Source organism: Vitis riparia, chromosome 9 (assembly GCF_004353265.1).
Source record: "Vitis riparia cultivar Riparia Gloire de Montpellier isolate 1030 chromosome 9, EGFV_Vit.rip_1.0, whole genome shotgun sequence".
Taxonomy (NCBI): domain Eukaryota; kingdom Viridiplantae; phylum Streptophyta; class Magnoliopsida; order Vitales; family Vitaceae; genus Vitis; species Vitis riparia.
In genome coordinates, this window is record NC_048439.1 from 18,846,543 (window position 1) to 18,864,709 (window position 18,167).

General features: G+C 32.3%; 1 protein-coding gene across 4 annotated transcripts in view; it reads right to left on the bottom strand.

Moving 5' to 3' along the window:
• Nucleotides 1-6,686, bottom strand: part of LOC117921459 (serine/threonine-protein kinase BLUS1) — a 31,893-nt gene extending 25,207 nt beyond the window's left edge. For 2 of the 4 annotated variants that reach the window (XM_034839326.1, XM_034839325.1), the window contains exons 1-3: nucleotides 6,195-6,683; nucleotides 863-1,117; nucleotides 283-407 (exon numbers count right to left, since the gene is read on the bottom strand). In XM_034839326.1, the coding sequence (XP_034695217.1) occupies nucleotides 283-407; nucleotides 863-1,117; nucleotides 6,195-6,353 (539 nt within the window). In that variant the 5' untranslated portion in view covers nucleotides 6,354-6,683. Of the gene's footprint in view, nucleotides 1-282; nucleotides 408-862; nucleotides 1,118-6,194 lie in introns of all 4 variants that reach the window. The other 2 variants (XM_034839327.1, XM_034839328.1) reach the window with 2 other exon arrangements.
• Nucleotides 6,687-18,167: the final 11,481 nt, after the last annotated feature.

Below are 18,167 nucleotides of genomic sequence, written 5' to 3' on the forward strand. Positions count from 1 at the left end.
TAAATACAGTTACACTGAAAATTTTTGGGCTACATATAACGTTCTGATGTTCATGATGCAGTCTCATATGTTGCTGATTTTCCTCTAGAACTTTCTACCATCATTCAATTTGTTTGTATATTTACTTGCCACAGATTCTATTTATTTTAAATATGCTCAGGCAAGTTCATTGAGGCCAAAGATGATCTATCAAAATTATATTACAAAAAATGTTTACCAGAAAATGTGAAAAAGCCTAGGAACTTGTGGAATGGGTGGGTCAACCTATCAGAAAAGGCATACCAGCAAGGTGTCCCCACAAATGTGTTCCTTGAACGCTGCCTATCACCCGAATCAAAGAGGCAAGCAGAAACACCAAAATCTCCCAGTTTGATTGCACCACGTGCATCAATGAGAATATTTCCAGCCTATCCAAAACATAATTTAAGATACTGATAAATATAGAAAGTCCAGTAATAACAAAGCAATAGTCAAAAAATTCTTCTCACGATTGATGGCATCAACAATATGCAATTGATCCTCTTACAAGTCAGATCTTTGCATGCTCATGACATTTGATTGCATTTTTCCATACCCAAGGTTCCTAATGGATAGGCATGCTTTGACATTGTGGTTTTTACTCACTAAAATTAGTTGGAAAAATCTTAGATGGACTTTCATTCACACTGATCATAACTGCCATAGTTACTTGATATTCATTGTTTTCAAATACTTCCCAAAACTACATAAAAAATACTATTAAGCAACCTAGAGGTTTTCAACCATTGCATGCACTCACAATAATTTATACCATAATATGAGAGCTTCAATTAAGATTTAAAAATAAAAATAATAAAAAATTAAAAAAAAAATAAATGCTCACCTTGACATCTCGATGTATGTGCCCATGGTGATGAAGATACTCTAAACCCTTCAATACCTCACGTAAGATTGTTGCGATAACTACCTCCTCTAGACCATCAGGATAGGCAGCCTTCAAAATGTTAAGACAAGAACCCCCAGCCATATATGGCATGACAACCCACAAATTGTGTTCACTAACAAATGAGCAGTGTGATTTAAGAACGTTAGGGTGGTCAACCAGATTCATTGTTTGCGCTTCACGAGAAATATTATTCTGAGTAAAGTGAATAAAAATGTGTCAGAACAGCTAATCGATGTTATCAACAAGATAAAGAATAGGTGGAACCAAATGTACAAATTTAAAAACAATCAGTTTCATTGTAAAATCAGAGTCCCAAACCTAAAATTTTATATAAACTTTTTGAATGGAATGCCCAAGTTCAAACACATAATTTAGTTTATTTATATATCACCCAGATCCAGAATAACTATTCCCAGAAAAAGCAATAAGTCAAGTCTACTCGTTGAAATCAGCCTAACTATCCTACAGAACTGCAAATGAAATCATGGACAATTTAGTGGTATGACTCAAGCTAGTAGAAACAACTAAATCTACTTAAAACTCATCACTTAGTGACTGGATAAACAATGTACAGCAAAGCATGAAAGAGGCTTGCAAAGGCCAAACAAGATCATGCTCAAAGAGGCTTGCAAAAGACCAAATGAACTACCCATGATTTATTTTGTTCTAGTTTTATAGCCTGTTATATGGTCTATATGGCATGTGACGTTTTAAGTAGGCTGAAGGGCTTAGATTATATGGTTTTCAGAATAATCAAGGTTCAGAAGGTCAGGTTGTTATAGACCCAGGATGATACATATTGTTTTTCCCATCTAATTACAAAAATCATATTGTGGCAAAAATTTTCCTTTTTTTCCATTAATTACAGGAAATCCATCAAAATGCAGGTTGGCAACCATTGCAGCCAACAAAAAACAAGATATGATTCTTTTTCTGTATCACATTGATATTTACAGCTAGTTCTTTCCTTGAGCAGGAGATCAAGGTCATAATGGGAACTGATAAATTAATAAATAGCTATCCAATACCTTGAATGATGGGATCATAGACTTCTATGAGTGGGACATCACACTGAACTTGAAGTAGATTTATCTTTATTTGGAGAAAGAATACAGATTAGGAGTCACCGCCAACATATAAAAACATATAAAGAATACTCTCAAGATGGATTTTTTATTCTTGATTCCTATCAGAAAATTGAAGAATAATTCAATTGACTAGGTCATTAAGGTGGGAACTTCAGGTTTAAAGAATGTGGAATCAACAGAAGATCAAACTGAAGTTAAGTTAGAAAAAGCCTTGGAATTTGAAAATGTTTGTGAACCAAGCATGCCTGCATCAAATTTTGTTATTATATTTTTGTTATATTCTTTAAAAGAATAATTCCACCATCAAAAGATAAAGGAAGCAAGGGAACTTTACCCATTCAAATAGGTCAAGTAAGCAGCATGTTTGTGGAACTTTTTCAACTAAGAAAGGAGTACAGTGAATGTATGTCACTCAAGGAACTCAAAGAGGAGTTGAGCAGGTTAAAGGCCAAAAACCAAGGCACCAATTAAAGGACAAGCTCTTTCCCAATGTTGAGAAAGTACTGAAGTGATGTAAAGGTATCAACTAGAAAAACAAATATGATAGACTTTACAAGGCCAAATTAAGGCTTGTGAGCTCCATGGCAATCAAGAAATGCAAGCTTGGGCATTGGAAAAAAAAAATTCATAGAATTTGGGTCCTTCAATGCCTTATTTTAAACCTTATATTTCATACATTCTAGTTTCCCATAACTTCTATTTTAAAACAAGAGAAAATAAAATTATTGCATCCTCATTGTAATGGGAGATGCTTGTGTTGCTACAGTAAACTACTCTAGCGAATATATTTCACAAATTTGTAACAATGAATCAATAAGGGTTTAGACTTTTAGTTTCTTCTAATTATGTTTTGATTCATGGTTGAGATTAGTTTTGATAAAGCTACTGCCAACAATATATCAAGCTTATTTGAGTTTTAGCCCGAACACCCACCTTACAGGAAACCTTCTTAGGGCTTGCACCTAGACTCAATAAATTAGGGGAAATAAACATGTAGTGAGGTTCAAACTAATGACCTCGTGCTAAACAAGGCTTTGATATCATGATAAGCTACCAATTGACTTAAAAACTTAAGTTGTTAGATAACAAGCCAACAATGTATGCCAACTTCATTTAGCCTTCAACAAGTTTGATTAAAGGGCTACTTAACTATTAATAGGGTTATAATCTACTTCCTGTTACTTGTTAGTTAATATCCTATCATCCAACCACTTAACCCTTCTATCCTTCCAAACAGTTCATTTGGAAGTTTCTCACTTGTAAAACAATAATAAACCTCTTCATCCTCCTCATCTTCTCATAGCTTCTTTTAATACAGAAATACATATAGGCTGCATGACATGGTTTTGCTTAAACTGACTTTTCTACATGCACGTTTCAGAATATCACCACATTAAAACAACATAGTAAAAGTCTAAAACAAATTGAAGGGATTCTTAATTCACTAGAAGTGCCTTGTGATGCTTTCCTGAGTTGTTCCATGTTATTTAAAAATTCATGAATTACCCATGATACGAATGTTATTTTGCACAGATATCAGTATTATTTGCTGAGCTATAAATCTTTTTCGTCTGACCCTCAATGAATTTCAAAGAATATAACTTTACTTCTGGTAACTTATATGATAATTATGGCATAGCAGCTAACAACTCTCTCAAAGCCACCCCCTCACCCACTCTTGATGTCTCTAAGCGAGGACAGCTATAATTTCACTGCTGTAATTTCACTTTAAAGGAAAAATTGGGACTCGTCCATTCAGGTATTTCTTTATGTCCTGGGTACAATTTTAAGGAGAGGAAGGAGAGTCGAAGCATTTTTGCCTTTGATGAAGTGAGAAGTAAGCCCCTACAGCTTGAGGTGGGAACCTTTAGTTCACTTAAGTCTCAAGGTTGAAAGTTCCTTCAGCTCCCCTTGAAGCCTCAAGGTTGTAAGCCTCTGAGAACTGTGGTCCTATGTTTCAACATGCACCCAACCCTTAGCCCTTGTAAATTCTATTCCACTTCAACGTTAGGCGAATATTTCATGATGCTCATATTTTATTCTATTTTAACTTTCATATTCTTTGCTATTTGATATTGTTATGGATGAAGAAGAACGATGCCATTTCATACAAACAGCTCCTCTGATAGACACAACCAGCAACCCCCTTGTCTTTTTTTTTTTTTTACCAAGAATAAACCAAGTGTATGAATTGCCTCCTATCATACAGAAATTTTCAACAAAGATCATATGTCATGAAAACATACCCTCCCTACCACACCAAAAAATTAATAACAAGAGTAACAATAAACAAAGAGTACCATCCTGATTCAGATAATCAAAATCACCATCACACAAAATTAAAAATAAATAAAGAAAAATAAAATTGCACATATGACATGCAATCGCTATCAAACTTAGAATTCCTCACAATTTTTTATTTTCATCTTTCGAATTCTTCACCATATTGTATTTCCATTCATCAACTTAGATTTCATACATCTCCCAAAGGGAAGGGGAAAACAAGGAGTTTCCTTCTCCAAAAAACAAAAAAGAAAAAAAAAAAGAAAAACCAAGAAAATTATTCAAGAAAAAAGCAAACAAAAACAAAACAAAAGAAAACATCACAAATAACATGATATCTCTTTCAACATCATGAAGCCCTTGTAGATCTTGAGTCACCTCTCCCTAATTAGAGAAATTTCTCATGAATTTCCCCATAATTTTTGTTTTTTATCTTTCAAAATCTTCACCACGTCATGTAGAATATCACCAAAAAAGCACCATTCTTCAAACATTCCTCAAAATTCAAAAAACACATTCATCCAATTCAAATAAAGTATAAAAAAAAGCCAATATCACACAACCAAAAGCATTGAAACATCACCGCTTTGCAATTAACAAATTCTTCATGACATGAGAGTTTTTGCTTTTCACCTTTCAAATTATTTGCTATATAATGGAGTAACAAAGTTTTGATACATCACCAAAACCAAAGAGAAAAAAATTACAACAAAAAATAAAATTACATTCTTGTTTGAAACCAAATAAAAGATCCAAAAGAATTCAAACAAATTAGAAACCGAATCACTATGACAATGAAACAAAGAAACAATCAAAAGAAAACATACAACATGCAGACTCTATAAAACAAAAAGAAACAAAAAAAATAGAAAGGAAAGAGACCGAGAACTTTAGAGAAAACACTAAATAACAAGAAAGGTTCAGCTCAAAATTGATTCTCCACACAGACATGATGACAAAAGTCTTTTGAAAAATCAGGGGTGGATATTACTTATGTCAATTTAAAGCACCAAATTATGTGACCTTTTTGAGTAATTTAGCATTAGTATATCAGAAATAAAATAAAATCTCACGAAAAAAAACAAAAAACAGGAAAAGGAAAATCGTGCCACTAACCATAGCTGAAAATCGACAATAAATTCAAAGCAATTAAGATAAATTAAACCAAATGACAACCACACAAAACCAAAGAAATAATACATCCAAACCAATTCATATAATTCAAAACATCAAATCAAACAGAAAAGGCAACCACAGCAACACAGAACAGAGTCATTACGAGATTGCAACTGTCGCAATATCATGAGCAATTCATCAACTAGGATCTCATTCCAAAAATCCCGGAAAAAAAGGTCCTACGAACTGATGCCAATAAACAAAACAATGTCATCACCACAACCAAAAGACAATAAAAGTTTTTTTAAAATAATCAACATAAAACCTACAAATAAGACATGCAATCTGATAAATAAATAAATAAAAATCTAATAAACAGAGAAAAATAATCAGCAATGAAACCAAAAAAATTAAGAAATACCTACAACCACACCATGCAACCTCATCCGCGAGATAATCATTGCTCATGACTATGAGGACAGTCAAATTCATCCTTCGAAATAGATTAGGCTTGTTCAAAACTAAATAACACGGATCCAAAAAAATTCAGATAAATGAAAAAACAAAATTACCATTCCTCAAAACGATATAATAATAAGTAAATAAATAAATAAATTCGTAACATGCAATCTAACAGAGTCGTGGCATTGTAGAATTGTAATGCTCCAGAAACAATTCTATTCAGAAAAGCAATTTGGATCCATGATACCACTGCTCTTGCTCAAAACCAAATCGCACGTCAAAAAAATTCAATAAAAAAAGGGACAAATCAGAGAGATTACAAGATCGCAATTGTCCCGCTCAAAGTCGAGGATCTTGATGGCGACGATCTCATTGAGCGGCACGCACAGCGCGCGGAGCACCGAAGCGCTGACGCCCTGCCCTATCTCCTCGTACAGCGTGTAGAACTCCGGGCCGATCGGGTACTTCTTCTTCTCCATCTCTCTCAAATCGCAGCAGCTCACAGATCCAAAAACTCTCAATCTGAGGCTCAGGGACAGAGACAGAAAACGGAGTAGCACACACGGAGGAACCTGCAGGCAGCGGAGAGAGCGGAGATATTTCGGGAGATAGAAGAAATCACAAATTCAATGTAGGAAAAGGGAAGGGCATGAGGATGATGATGATGATGAGAAGCGCATTGATGAGGAGGAGGCTGAGTTTCTGCTTTCTCGTGATAGAAAGAAAGAGAGAGAAGGCGTTTGTATTCGAAGTCCCGCCACCTGTTATGGGGGAGCTTTTGTTGTTTGTTGTTGTTTTCCTTTTTTTTTCTTTTTCCTTTCTTTTTGGGTTTGCCGTTTTTAGGCATGGAGTGCGCCGTTTCGGAGGGCCCTTTTATGGTTTCTTGTGTTATAAGGAAAAAAAGGAAACGTGACCTGCACGTGGCTGTTGGTCACCGGTAAAAGTGCCAAGAAAATTGTAGTTTGAAGGCTCTGGTCATAGTCAATGGGACTATTTATCACTTGTCTCGGTCGGATTCTTTCCTATGTTCGTCTATTTAATTTTTGGGTCGGCTAAACTTTAACCTTTACGCTACATGTCGAAAAAGTACTGAGATTATGCCACATGTACGGTTACGTTACTTTATACGCATATCTTACGTGATTTATGATAACTAATTTAATCATATTAAAATTTTATTTTAAATATAAGGATGCAATTTCATCAAATTTTGCCCGCCCTAATCTAATTTTAGGCATACTTGAGTATAGGAGGGGGAATGCGTAATGCAAGACTACAACTTGGTTGGGTTTGACCCGTTTGAACCACGTTCAAGCCAAGGTTCTGATTGGCATGAATGAAGTCTGAATGGTTGGAGTCGGGTTTGGGTTAGAAAAATATGTGAAAACAACTTAACATAAAAAAATATAAAAAGATATTATTATTTATTTATTTATTATTTTTAAATGATATTATCTATTATTTTATTTATTTATTAAACTTAACAAACGATAAACGTTAATGTTTCTCACTTTTTAATTATCTTAAGTTATAATTTATTAATTTTCAATTATCTTAATATTATTTTTATTTAATTGTTAGAATATTTTAAACTATTGAAATTTGAGTTTGTGGACTAGATTGTTAAAATTATTTTACTTAATAACCTACGAAAATAGTGAGAATCTGAATTTCTGAATATGCATTTGCTTTATTAGTATCGATGATTTTTAAACTAACCTCGGTTTGGGTTCGCATGTATCGATAATTCTTCAGTTGACCTCAATTTGGGTTGGATAAAGGTTAAACATATTGATGACAAATTTAGTATGTGTTAGCTTTCTAATTTGTCAAATATGCATGAATTATAAGTTATGTTAGGAGATTTGGAACGTATTAATCTTTTAATTCATCTAATTCATTTGAATTACGAGTAATATCATATTAGGAAATTTGACAAGCATTGGCCTTCTAATCTATCGAACCCACCCAAACTATAAGAAGGTGTTTGGTATATGAGAATATAGAATGAAAATGAATATTTTGTTTTTTTCTATTTTTTAGTGAATGAAAATGAATTTGATAATTTCATATTTAAAATTTAAATAAACTTAAGAATTCAATATTGATACGATTATTTGTTTATACTATGATGTTTGGTAATAATATGAATGAGAATGAAAAAAATAAGTAAATTGAGAATAATATGCTTACACATAGTTTAAGATAATGTTTTTGTTTTTGTTTTTAAAAAATAAAATTTGAGACTTTTTTTTTGTTATTAAATAATAAAATTAAAAAAAAAAAAAAGTTTTGTTATGGGATGAAGAAACATCAAGGCTTCATGAATGAAATGTAACTGTAAAATAATAATTTTTGTATTTTCTTATGGGATGAATGAATCAGAATATTACTTACCTACGACGGGTTGAAATCCTACTTATAAATGAGATTTAATTTATATTGAAATCATTTTTTATTATATTTCTACTTTCATAAAATTTATCCAAACATAAGAAGGAAGGAAGGAAAAAAATGAGATATTTATTATCACTCTTCATTCTCATGTGTCAAACACCCCCCTAAATCATGTCATGTTAAGTTGGTTTTATATTAAAATTAAAAATAATAATAATAAGAATTTCCTTAATCGGAATCTTTATCACATGAATAATACAATATAACTTATTTAATAAATTAATTAAATCGATACAAACAATTCGTTAACATTATTCTAACCCATTAATCTAATAACATCATCCCGTGAAAATTTTAAAATTTATAAATATTAAGTATTGTTGTTTTTTTTAGCTTTACATTATAATAATAATAATAAAAGTTACGGATAAGATGCTTCGCATCCTTAATCCCTTGCACTCGAAGCTTGTCTTTCCCTTCCGAGTTTTCCTGGGATTTGAATTCCCAAGGAGGTCACGTGGCACTTTTTTGGTACATTACTCAAGCTAGGAAAACTTGGTATCAGCGTATTGATGAGATATCTCCTTATATAATGTGAGTTAAGATATTAAAATAAAATTCTATGTAAAAATAGTAATATACTTTCAATAGTTCTATTAAAATAACATTTGAAAATTAATTTAAATTTAATTATTCATATTTTATAATCTTCTTTCTTAAGTAATTTGCAAATCAATATTTTTGTTATTAATATTATTTAAAATAATTATTTGAATAGTTTATCACTTACTTTACATTAATTTACTTTCCAAATAAGATCAAATTTTCTTTTATTACACACTATGATAATACTAGTACATGTTGAAAATTTTTAATTAACTAATTGTAAATAGCCCCTGGATTATAAAATAAAGGATTATCCGGGACCTACACTGAGGTATACTTATAGTATGTTTGGTCAGAATCAACATATTTTTTTGTTTTATGTCCCGTAACTCTGGCTTGGGCAAAATAGCTGAACAAAACAAGTATTTTACAAAGAGCCTCTATTAATAACTAACCGTTTTGATCATTTGGAATAATTCGATGACTTTAATAGGATTATTACTATGAGCTGCATCATTACAAAAATCATCGAAGAAACATATTTAACATTTTTTAAACTTACCATAATATGCAAAATAAACAAAAATAATAATTTCCAACTATGTTTCTCGTTAAATATAGGCAAATTATCAAATAATCTTGTCTTTGTTAATAATATCGTCATGCATGGTAAAAAATAAAAAAATATAAAAAAAAGAAAGAAAACCAAGCATGGGTATTTATTATTATTGTTTTTCTCCATTTCATAGGAACTATCGGTTGATCTGGCCATCCACATTTTGGATGGGTCACCTCTAAGTTTTAGTAGTGACACAAGCTAACATGGTATATTTACATGTTCCCATTATAAGGAACATGCATATTCTTATAAGGAAAACATAAACATAATCTAAATATTATCCCACTTAGGAGTAAATGTTAAGAGCATCGACATGGCTGATAAATTATGCCATTGCATGCTAAATTACACTTGAATGGAGTAGTCGTCAGAACATGTAGCTTCATTATGATTCACAGTTTTTATAGCAAAGGATATATCATTACCAAAGAGGGATACATAGGAAGTTGAATTTTAATTTTTTAACATCAAAATAAAATTAAAAATGTATTGCTTTTTATAGAATAGTAGTTGAAAAATCATCGAAAGTCTAATATAGAACACCTAGAGGGGAGTGAATGGGTGATTAAATTTTTTTAATAAATATTTATGTATTATATATAATTCTTTTAACCCAATAGATATCAAGTATCCCAAATAACTAAATGGGTTATACTTAAAATCTTTAGATATATATAAAAAAAACTAATTTTTATGTTTAATTGAATTCTTGTGATTAGTAAGAGATAAAATAATATAATTATTAATATCCAAAATATCTGTTGAGAGAAGCTAGGGATAATAATAACTATCAAAATAATCGCCCTAACAAACTCAATAACAACCCAACAAATCAATCAAAGGAAATCAATATAATCAATTAGAATGTAAGCATAAATATAAAGATATGCAATGAGACACAAGATTTTTATGTGAAAAACCCTCACATTAATTGTGGGGATAATAAACCATGAGGTCTAAGACTACTAATCTAAATCCACTATTTGAAATCAAGTTACATAGATTTACTCAATCATTTTACCCTAAAGACATACTCTCCAATACTTACAACTTGATTCACATCTATGACGTAGCTATCTCTTATTGCTCCCTAGTAGATCCTTCAGTCACTCCGAAGGGACAATGGTCTTTAACCCAATAACCAAATATCAAATCTTTGAATGAGAGATCGAGAAAAATGTGGCACATTAGGCTTTCTCTCAAGGAGTCCCTCTCTTAAGAATGAGGGGTCTTTCAAATGATATATCTCCAATCTCTCAAAATCTTTGATCTCTAAGATCTCCGATCATTAATCCTCAAAAGGTTATAATAATGTATTTATAGGCAAATACCAAAAGAATTTCGGTATCTTAAGTTTCCAAAATAGAGTTTGAGTGAAATTCATTCAAAATCTGTTTCTAATCTCGACAGGACTAACATGACCACGTGAGTGGACTTATGCCGCTTAAGCGGTCTACTTAAGTAGGCCTAAACACTTGAGTGGGTTGACTGCTTGAGTGGTCCTTGCTTCTTTTAAAAAATTATTTTAAAACATTTTAAGTTTAAAAATAACACCAAACCTTTTTATACCTCAAAGGAGCCTAATATGTCACATGCTAAACCTCTTTAAATGTACCTATGATTTATCGGTTTTACAAACAACAACCCTTGATCTTCAATGAAAAGCAAGTCACTATCTAAAATGATTTCTATGGCTAAAATAAAAAAAGAACAAAATTGCAAACATATAAACAAGACTCAATGTTCTAACAATCTTCCTCTTTGGCAATTTTGTGACAAAACATTGTTACATAAACCCACCCGAATTCTCATAAAAGAGTTTACATAACACACATTAACACTCAATTAAAATTAAACTAAGGGAATGCTTTGCATCACTTTGTAGTACTTATCTTCCAACCTTACAACATGCACACATACAGAAAACTTTACCAAAGGTAAAACAATGTGTGGGATAAGATATGATCAAAGCAACATAAGAGGATAAATAGAAACTTTGCTTGATGTATTGTGAAAGCATGAAAAAGGAACATATTCCTATAATGACACCAAGGTACAAAGCAAAGCTTGAGAGGAATATAGATGTATGAAAATCAACCAAATACAATAGAAGTTTGATAAATGGATCAATAATGATGCATAGAGGTCCATCTCCAAACTAGAAATAGGCAATGAAAAATATGGGAAGAAGCTTATGCGATTGAGATTAGTTATGGAGAGATAGACAATTCAAATGGAAATATTTTGTAGGAAACATCTGTGTTAGGTATCTCTCTAAACTAAGTTATGTTTTCATCAGTTAATTTGGTTTTCTCTTGGGTTTAATTTCCTCCAATATTTCAATTAATTTCCATTAATAAACAAATGAGAGAATTCATAAATTATCAATTCTAACTCAGAATTCCAAAATTACTAACTTTAACTCCCCCTAAATTAAGGAGTTTCTTTTAATCCTATGCTTATCCTATCTTCTCTTATTTATAACTTTTTTTAAAAAAAAAATGAATTAGATATTCAATGATCTCCATTTTTTTGTCACAAAAATGACAAAGTAAATGAATTATAAACACATGTAAACACACAAGAAATAAGGAGAAATGCAAACATCTATATATATATATATATACATATACATAAGATAAATAAAATAAACAACTAAACATCAAGATGAGGTGGATGAGAGAAGGAGCTTGGACAACTCTAAGCATGGATCCAAGAAATAATATAGGACAACTGACCTTGGATCTCACGGATCTAAATGTCCTGTGAGTCCAATCTTTGAAGTACTTGAGTCATGGATCCATTTCCTAAGAAGTCGAGTCTACACAAGTCGATGCTCTATGAGAAGCTCTAGATGAACGAGTGCAATCTTGAGTAAATCGAGTCCTACGAGCAACCTCTAGTACTAGTGTGTCCTGCTCTATAGTACAGATCTCATATTCCTTTACAAGCACCTCTTGAGTTACCTGTTGTGTCGGTGCAACGTTTTGGGGACTATTAAGAGTTGGAAGAGCCATGGGACCATACACATGACTATAGTGTTTAGCTCATGAGCTCTCATCCAATAAGACATGAGTTGCATGGACCCTTTGTGTAGTACGAATCTCAAAACCAACATGCTCTAACAAACGAGAAATGAGGAGCCCAAAAGGAAGTTTACCTCAATAGAATGAATAATCACGGAATTGGGTAATGGTGTCGATGATAACTTGTCCAATATCGAGCTATTGTCCTAAGAAGATGACATGAATGAATCGAGCAATTGAACAACAGTTCTCAGTGTGATAGGTTGAGGGGTAGAATGAATATGTGAGAAAAGTAGCAAAGATCCAAGTTGGCTTAGAAAATCCAACCAATGGAATATATAATGGAAGCTCAAGAGGAACTCCATATAATGAAAAATGAATAGAAACAAACTTTCCTAGAGTAAGAGCCTAAACCTCTGGAAGAAAATCCTAAAAAAACGCATCAAGTCGAGGCATGTCGAGTACACATCTAACTATCAGAGAAGTAATCTGAAAAGTCTGACCAAACATGGTCACCCAAAATGAATGACTAGGTGAGACTGTATGCATGTTCGCATAGAACATATGAACCAGGAGATGATAGGAAGATCATTGCAAAGTAAACAAAGACTCTGAAATGAATGCATAAGGGTGGATAGAATGCTCGACCTTGATATATGACTTTGAAAGAAGGCAAAAAATCGATCATGAGACTCTTGAGAGTAGAAACACTCCATAAGAAGATTAGAAGGGGTTAAAAGGACCCTGAAAAGTAACACCTTAAATGAGCTTAGGTGACCTAAGATGAGTCATCTCTTACTGACGCCTACGATTTGATATAACTAAAAGAATACTACAAGACACGTAAACTGAGAAAACTATAGAGAAAAACTAAACCACTAGAAATGCTTTCGACGAAGTGTAGAACAATAATATGAAGTCAAAAACTTGAAAAAAAAAATGACCTCAAATATCAAACAGACAATTTCCAAAGCGCCTGAAAGAAACAGAAAAGCGTTGAAAACTAAAAAGTGCACGAGATGGGATTTTAAAGTCAAACGTACCATTGGATGCAGATTAGCACTTGAGCGATGGTACTATTGGATGAGGCACTTAAGTGTTGGAGGCAGGGCTCAAGCGATCTAAACCTAATTTCAATACTTATAGAGGATAGTAGACTCAACCATAATAATTTAGGATCAAGGATTGTCACCAATTAAAACAAATTTTAAAGATAAATCCAAATGAGCAAATAATTAAGTCCAAAAACTCTCAACATTAGATCGATTAGTAATAACTTAAGTAAGTTACTTCAAATAATACACATTAGTACATCAAGAATAAGGTTTCAAGTTCAAATATCAAAGTTAATCATGGTTTCAGTTTTGAAAACTCAATGCTTAACCATCAATGTATAAAAAAGTCAACAGAGAAACATAAGTATTGATGTTTAAGGGAATACAACTTATTATCAAGTCCTATATTTCGAAATTGATCATTAGAAAAGATCAAGTCATGTCTTTGGTTAGATTAAAGAACACGTCTAGTCAATTTGAATTAAGATCATCAGACTTTCATTTAACACGGCCTCGTTAATCTATATACAACACAACTTGACTTCCCCTTAATTTGATATCATTTTTCTTTTTCTTTTCTTTTTGTTTTGAAAGTTGGGGCATTGTACACTATGATCAATATTGATTTTTCATTTTGTTTTCATTCATTGTTGCCTTTGTATCCACTTTAGGGATGTTTCCAAATGTTCCAAGTGAGCAGCGTATAGTTGAGAACATGAATTTTGGAAAGCGTTTGAGAGTTATGCTTAACCAAAGATTAAACATTATGCATTGACTCACTTCGGGAAATAATTATAATGATCATAGTCAAACAAGATATGTGGATAATAAGATTTGAGCATGACAACAAATCTTTCCAAAGCAATCAAGTCTACTTTATGAGTTAAACTTAAGAAGTCTCTCTCTTAATCAAGTTCCAGATGTAACTAAGGTTGAAATTCCACATACAAAGACATTTAATTATCAAGAATCAAATACATTAATAATGATTAACAAATATCTATGAATCCATCCACATCATATCTTGTAGATATAGTTATTTCTCTAAATCACAAACTCAAAGTATCATGAATCATGCTAATATATCAAGTAAATAAACAAAAATCATATGCCCAAAGTAAAATAAGGAAAAAAAAAACAAAAAAGATATAAACACTAAGCTCAAAAATTTTGAACCCTATTTCTAAGATGATCAATGGATAAGGCATTTGCCCAAGGATTTCCTAAGGTACTCAAACCTAAGAGAATCCAGGGGTTTGGTAAGAATGTTTGCCAATTGATGTTTAGTGGGGATAAACTTTAGATAAACAATTTTTTCTTCAACATGATCCCTAATGAAATGATAACTGATTTCAATGTGTTTAGTACGAGAATGAAGAATAGGATTCTTTGAAATATTTATAGCACTATAGTTGTTACAGTGTATATTCATGGTCCTTTGCTCAATTCTATAGTTTTTAAGCATTTCCTTCGTCCACAAAATTTATTTACAACAGCTTCCAATAACAATATACTCAACTTCGACAGTAGATAAGGATATAGAGTTTTGTTTCTTACTAAGCCAAGCCACAAGACAATTACCAATAAAAAAACAAGCACCAAATACGATTTTTCTATCCTCAACATTTCTAGCCCAGTCAACATTGGAATATCAAACAATCACAAGAAAAAAATCATAGGGGTACCACAAACCATAATCAAGAGTTCAATTTATATAACGAATTATTCTTTTAACAATAGTTAAGTGTGACTTTTTGGGGTTTGCTTGATACCTAGCACAAACTCCAACACTAAAAGATATCTCAGGATGACTCGTTGTGAGGTATAATAAGCTTCATATCATACTTCTATAAAACTTTTGCTCAACATTTTTTCCAGATGTATACTTTCTAAGCTTAGTGGTTGTGTTCATAGGTGTTCTAGAGTGTTTAGAGGATTCTATACTGAATTTCTTAACTAACTCCCTAACATACATGGATTGAGAAAGAAAAATTCATATCTTTTAGTTGTCTAATCTGCAATCCTAGGAAAAATGTTAGTTCACTACTATGCTCATTTCAAATTCAGTCTTCATCTCCTTAGCAAAACTAAGGGCAAAGTCACTAGAGGTAACCCTAAAAATTATATCATTAACATAAATATGAGTTCTTAACAACTCGTTTTTGGACCTATGTATAAACAAGGTTCTATCAAACCCCTTTTCTCAAACTTTTTCTCTAAAAGATAGGTTGTGAGCCTCTCATACCAAGCTCTAAGAGCTTACTTTAATCCTTAGAGGGCTTTCTTTAACCTATAGGCATGATTTGGTAATTTTGGATCCTCAAATCCCTTAGATTGCTCAACATAAACTTCTTCACTTAGAATTTCATTTAGAAAAGCACTCTTGACATCCATTTGGTAAAGCTTTATCTTCAAGAAGCATACTATTGCCAAAAGTATCCTAATTGATTATAATCTTGCTAGGGTGAAAATGCCTCTTCATAACCAATCCTCTTTATCTATGAGTATCCTTAGGCGATCAATTTTGCTTTGTTTCTCTTAATGATCCCATTTTCATCCTACTTGTTCTTGAAGATCTATTTTGTACATATGACATGTTTATTTTTAGGTTTAGGGACTAAATGTCATTCATCATTCCTAGTAAATTGGTTTAACTCTTCTTGGAGTGCGATAGTCCAAGCGTCATCTCCTAAAGCTTCATCCACATTCTTTAGTTCAATTTAGGAGGTATAACATACAAGACCCATTTCGTTTAATCTTGATTGTCTCCTAGTAACCACACATCCATTTACATTACCTATAATATCTGAGATTATGTGGTTCTTGGGTATTCTAGGTTTATGCTTATTCTTTGTTTCTTCAGGAGTATCATCTAGAGGTCTAACTTCATCCATATTAGGGTCAATGTTTCTTTCAGGGATATCAATAGGATTATCTTTAGTAGTCTCCACATCTTTAAGGTTATCCCCAATTGATTCTTGAGTTAAAATTTGATTATCAATTATATCCTAATCATTCCTAGTATCATTTATAACTACATTAGATGACTCCTAGAATTCTAATTATAAATCCTATAGGCTTTACTCATAGTAGAATAACCTAGGAAGATAACTACATTAGATTTAGCATCAAACTTTCCAAGATTCTCCCTACCCCTGAGTATGTAACACTCATTGCCAAAGGTCTTAAAGTATTTAAGATTAGGTTTTCTCCTAGTCCATAATTCATAACATGTCTTCTTGTTTCAAGCCTAAGAAAAATCCTCTTAGTAGTGTAACATGCTATATTGATTGCTTCTACTCAAAATTACATAAGGGTATTATGCATACGATTCATTACCTTAGCCATTTCTTGTAACACTTTATTATTTCTTTTAGCCACTCCATTATGCTGAAGAGTTCTAAGAGCTAAAAATTCAGGTTTAATTCTTTTAAACTTGCAAAAGAGGTCAATATCCATATTGTCGAACTCTTTCCCCCTATCACTCTTAATCCTTACAATTAGCTAGCCTATCTCCGCTTGTATTCTATTAAATAAAGACTTTAAGTGCTCTATGGTCTCTAATTTCCCCCTAAGAAAACTCACAAAAGAGTATCTTGAAAAATCATCCATAACCATAAGGACATATCTCTTGCTACCTTTACTTTCAGTTCACATTAGACCCATGGGATCCATGTGAAGAAGGTATGAAGGTCTAATGATCTTTATCTCCTTAAACATTTTGTGTGAACTCTTAGTTTGTTTACCTTTCATACACTCATCGCAAATGGGTTTAGGTTCACCACTAAGTCTAAGGATATCTTTAACTTTTTCAGTATTCACTAAGTGCACAAAGTCCTAATAGTTTATATGACCTAGCCTTCTATGCTAGAGTTCTGTACGATCTATTTTTTCCCTACTATACACAAGAGGTTTTCTAGATTTAGGATTTATAGCGTAATAGTTATCCATTATCTTATGTCCTGTGATGACTATCTTTCCTTCTTATTTAACTACCTAGCATAAGTCTTGGCAAGTATTCACCCTATGGTCTTTGTTGCACATTTGACTAATGTTTGGGAGGTTTTCCTTAAGTCCTTCAACATAGAGAACTCCATCTAGTATAGAACAACTAGGGATGACTATACTACCCTTACTTTTCACTCGATCTAAGCTTCCATATCCAAAAGCAATAGTCCCACCATTATAGTTTTCAAGAGAAGTGAAATAGGTTTTATCTCCTGCCATGCGTCTAGAGTAGCCATTATCAAGGTACCACTTACGAGAAGATTTAGCTTTAAGAGCATTGAACACAACTTGACATTTAACCCTATCTTTTCTCAACAAGACTTGTTTAGTCCTAGATGGCGACTTAGATGAACTAGGTTGACTTCCAGGCTTCTGATTAGTTTTATTTCCTTTTCCATTATTCAAGATGTTATTTTTAAGGGAATTGAAGTCATTCATAAGTCTATTCTTCTGAGTTTCAAACGTTTTTAGGAACCTAGTGTAGCATCTAAACTGAGAATGTCCAGTTTTCTTACAATGTGTGCATAGTGATGGCTTTTTAAAAGATTCTGTTAGGTTAGGGGTTTCATATTTGCCTTTAAC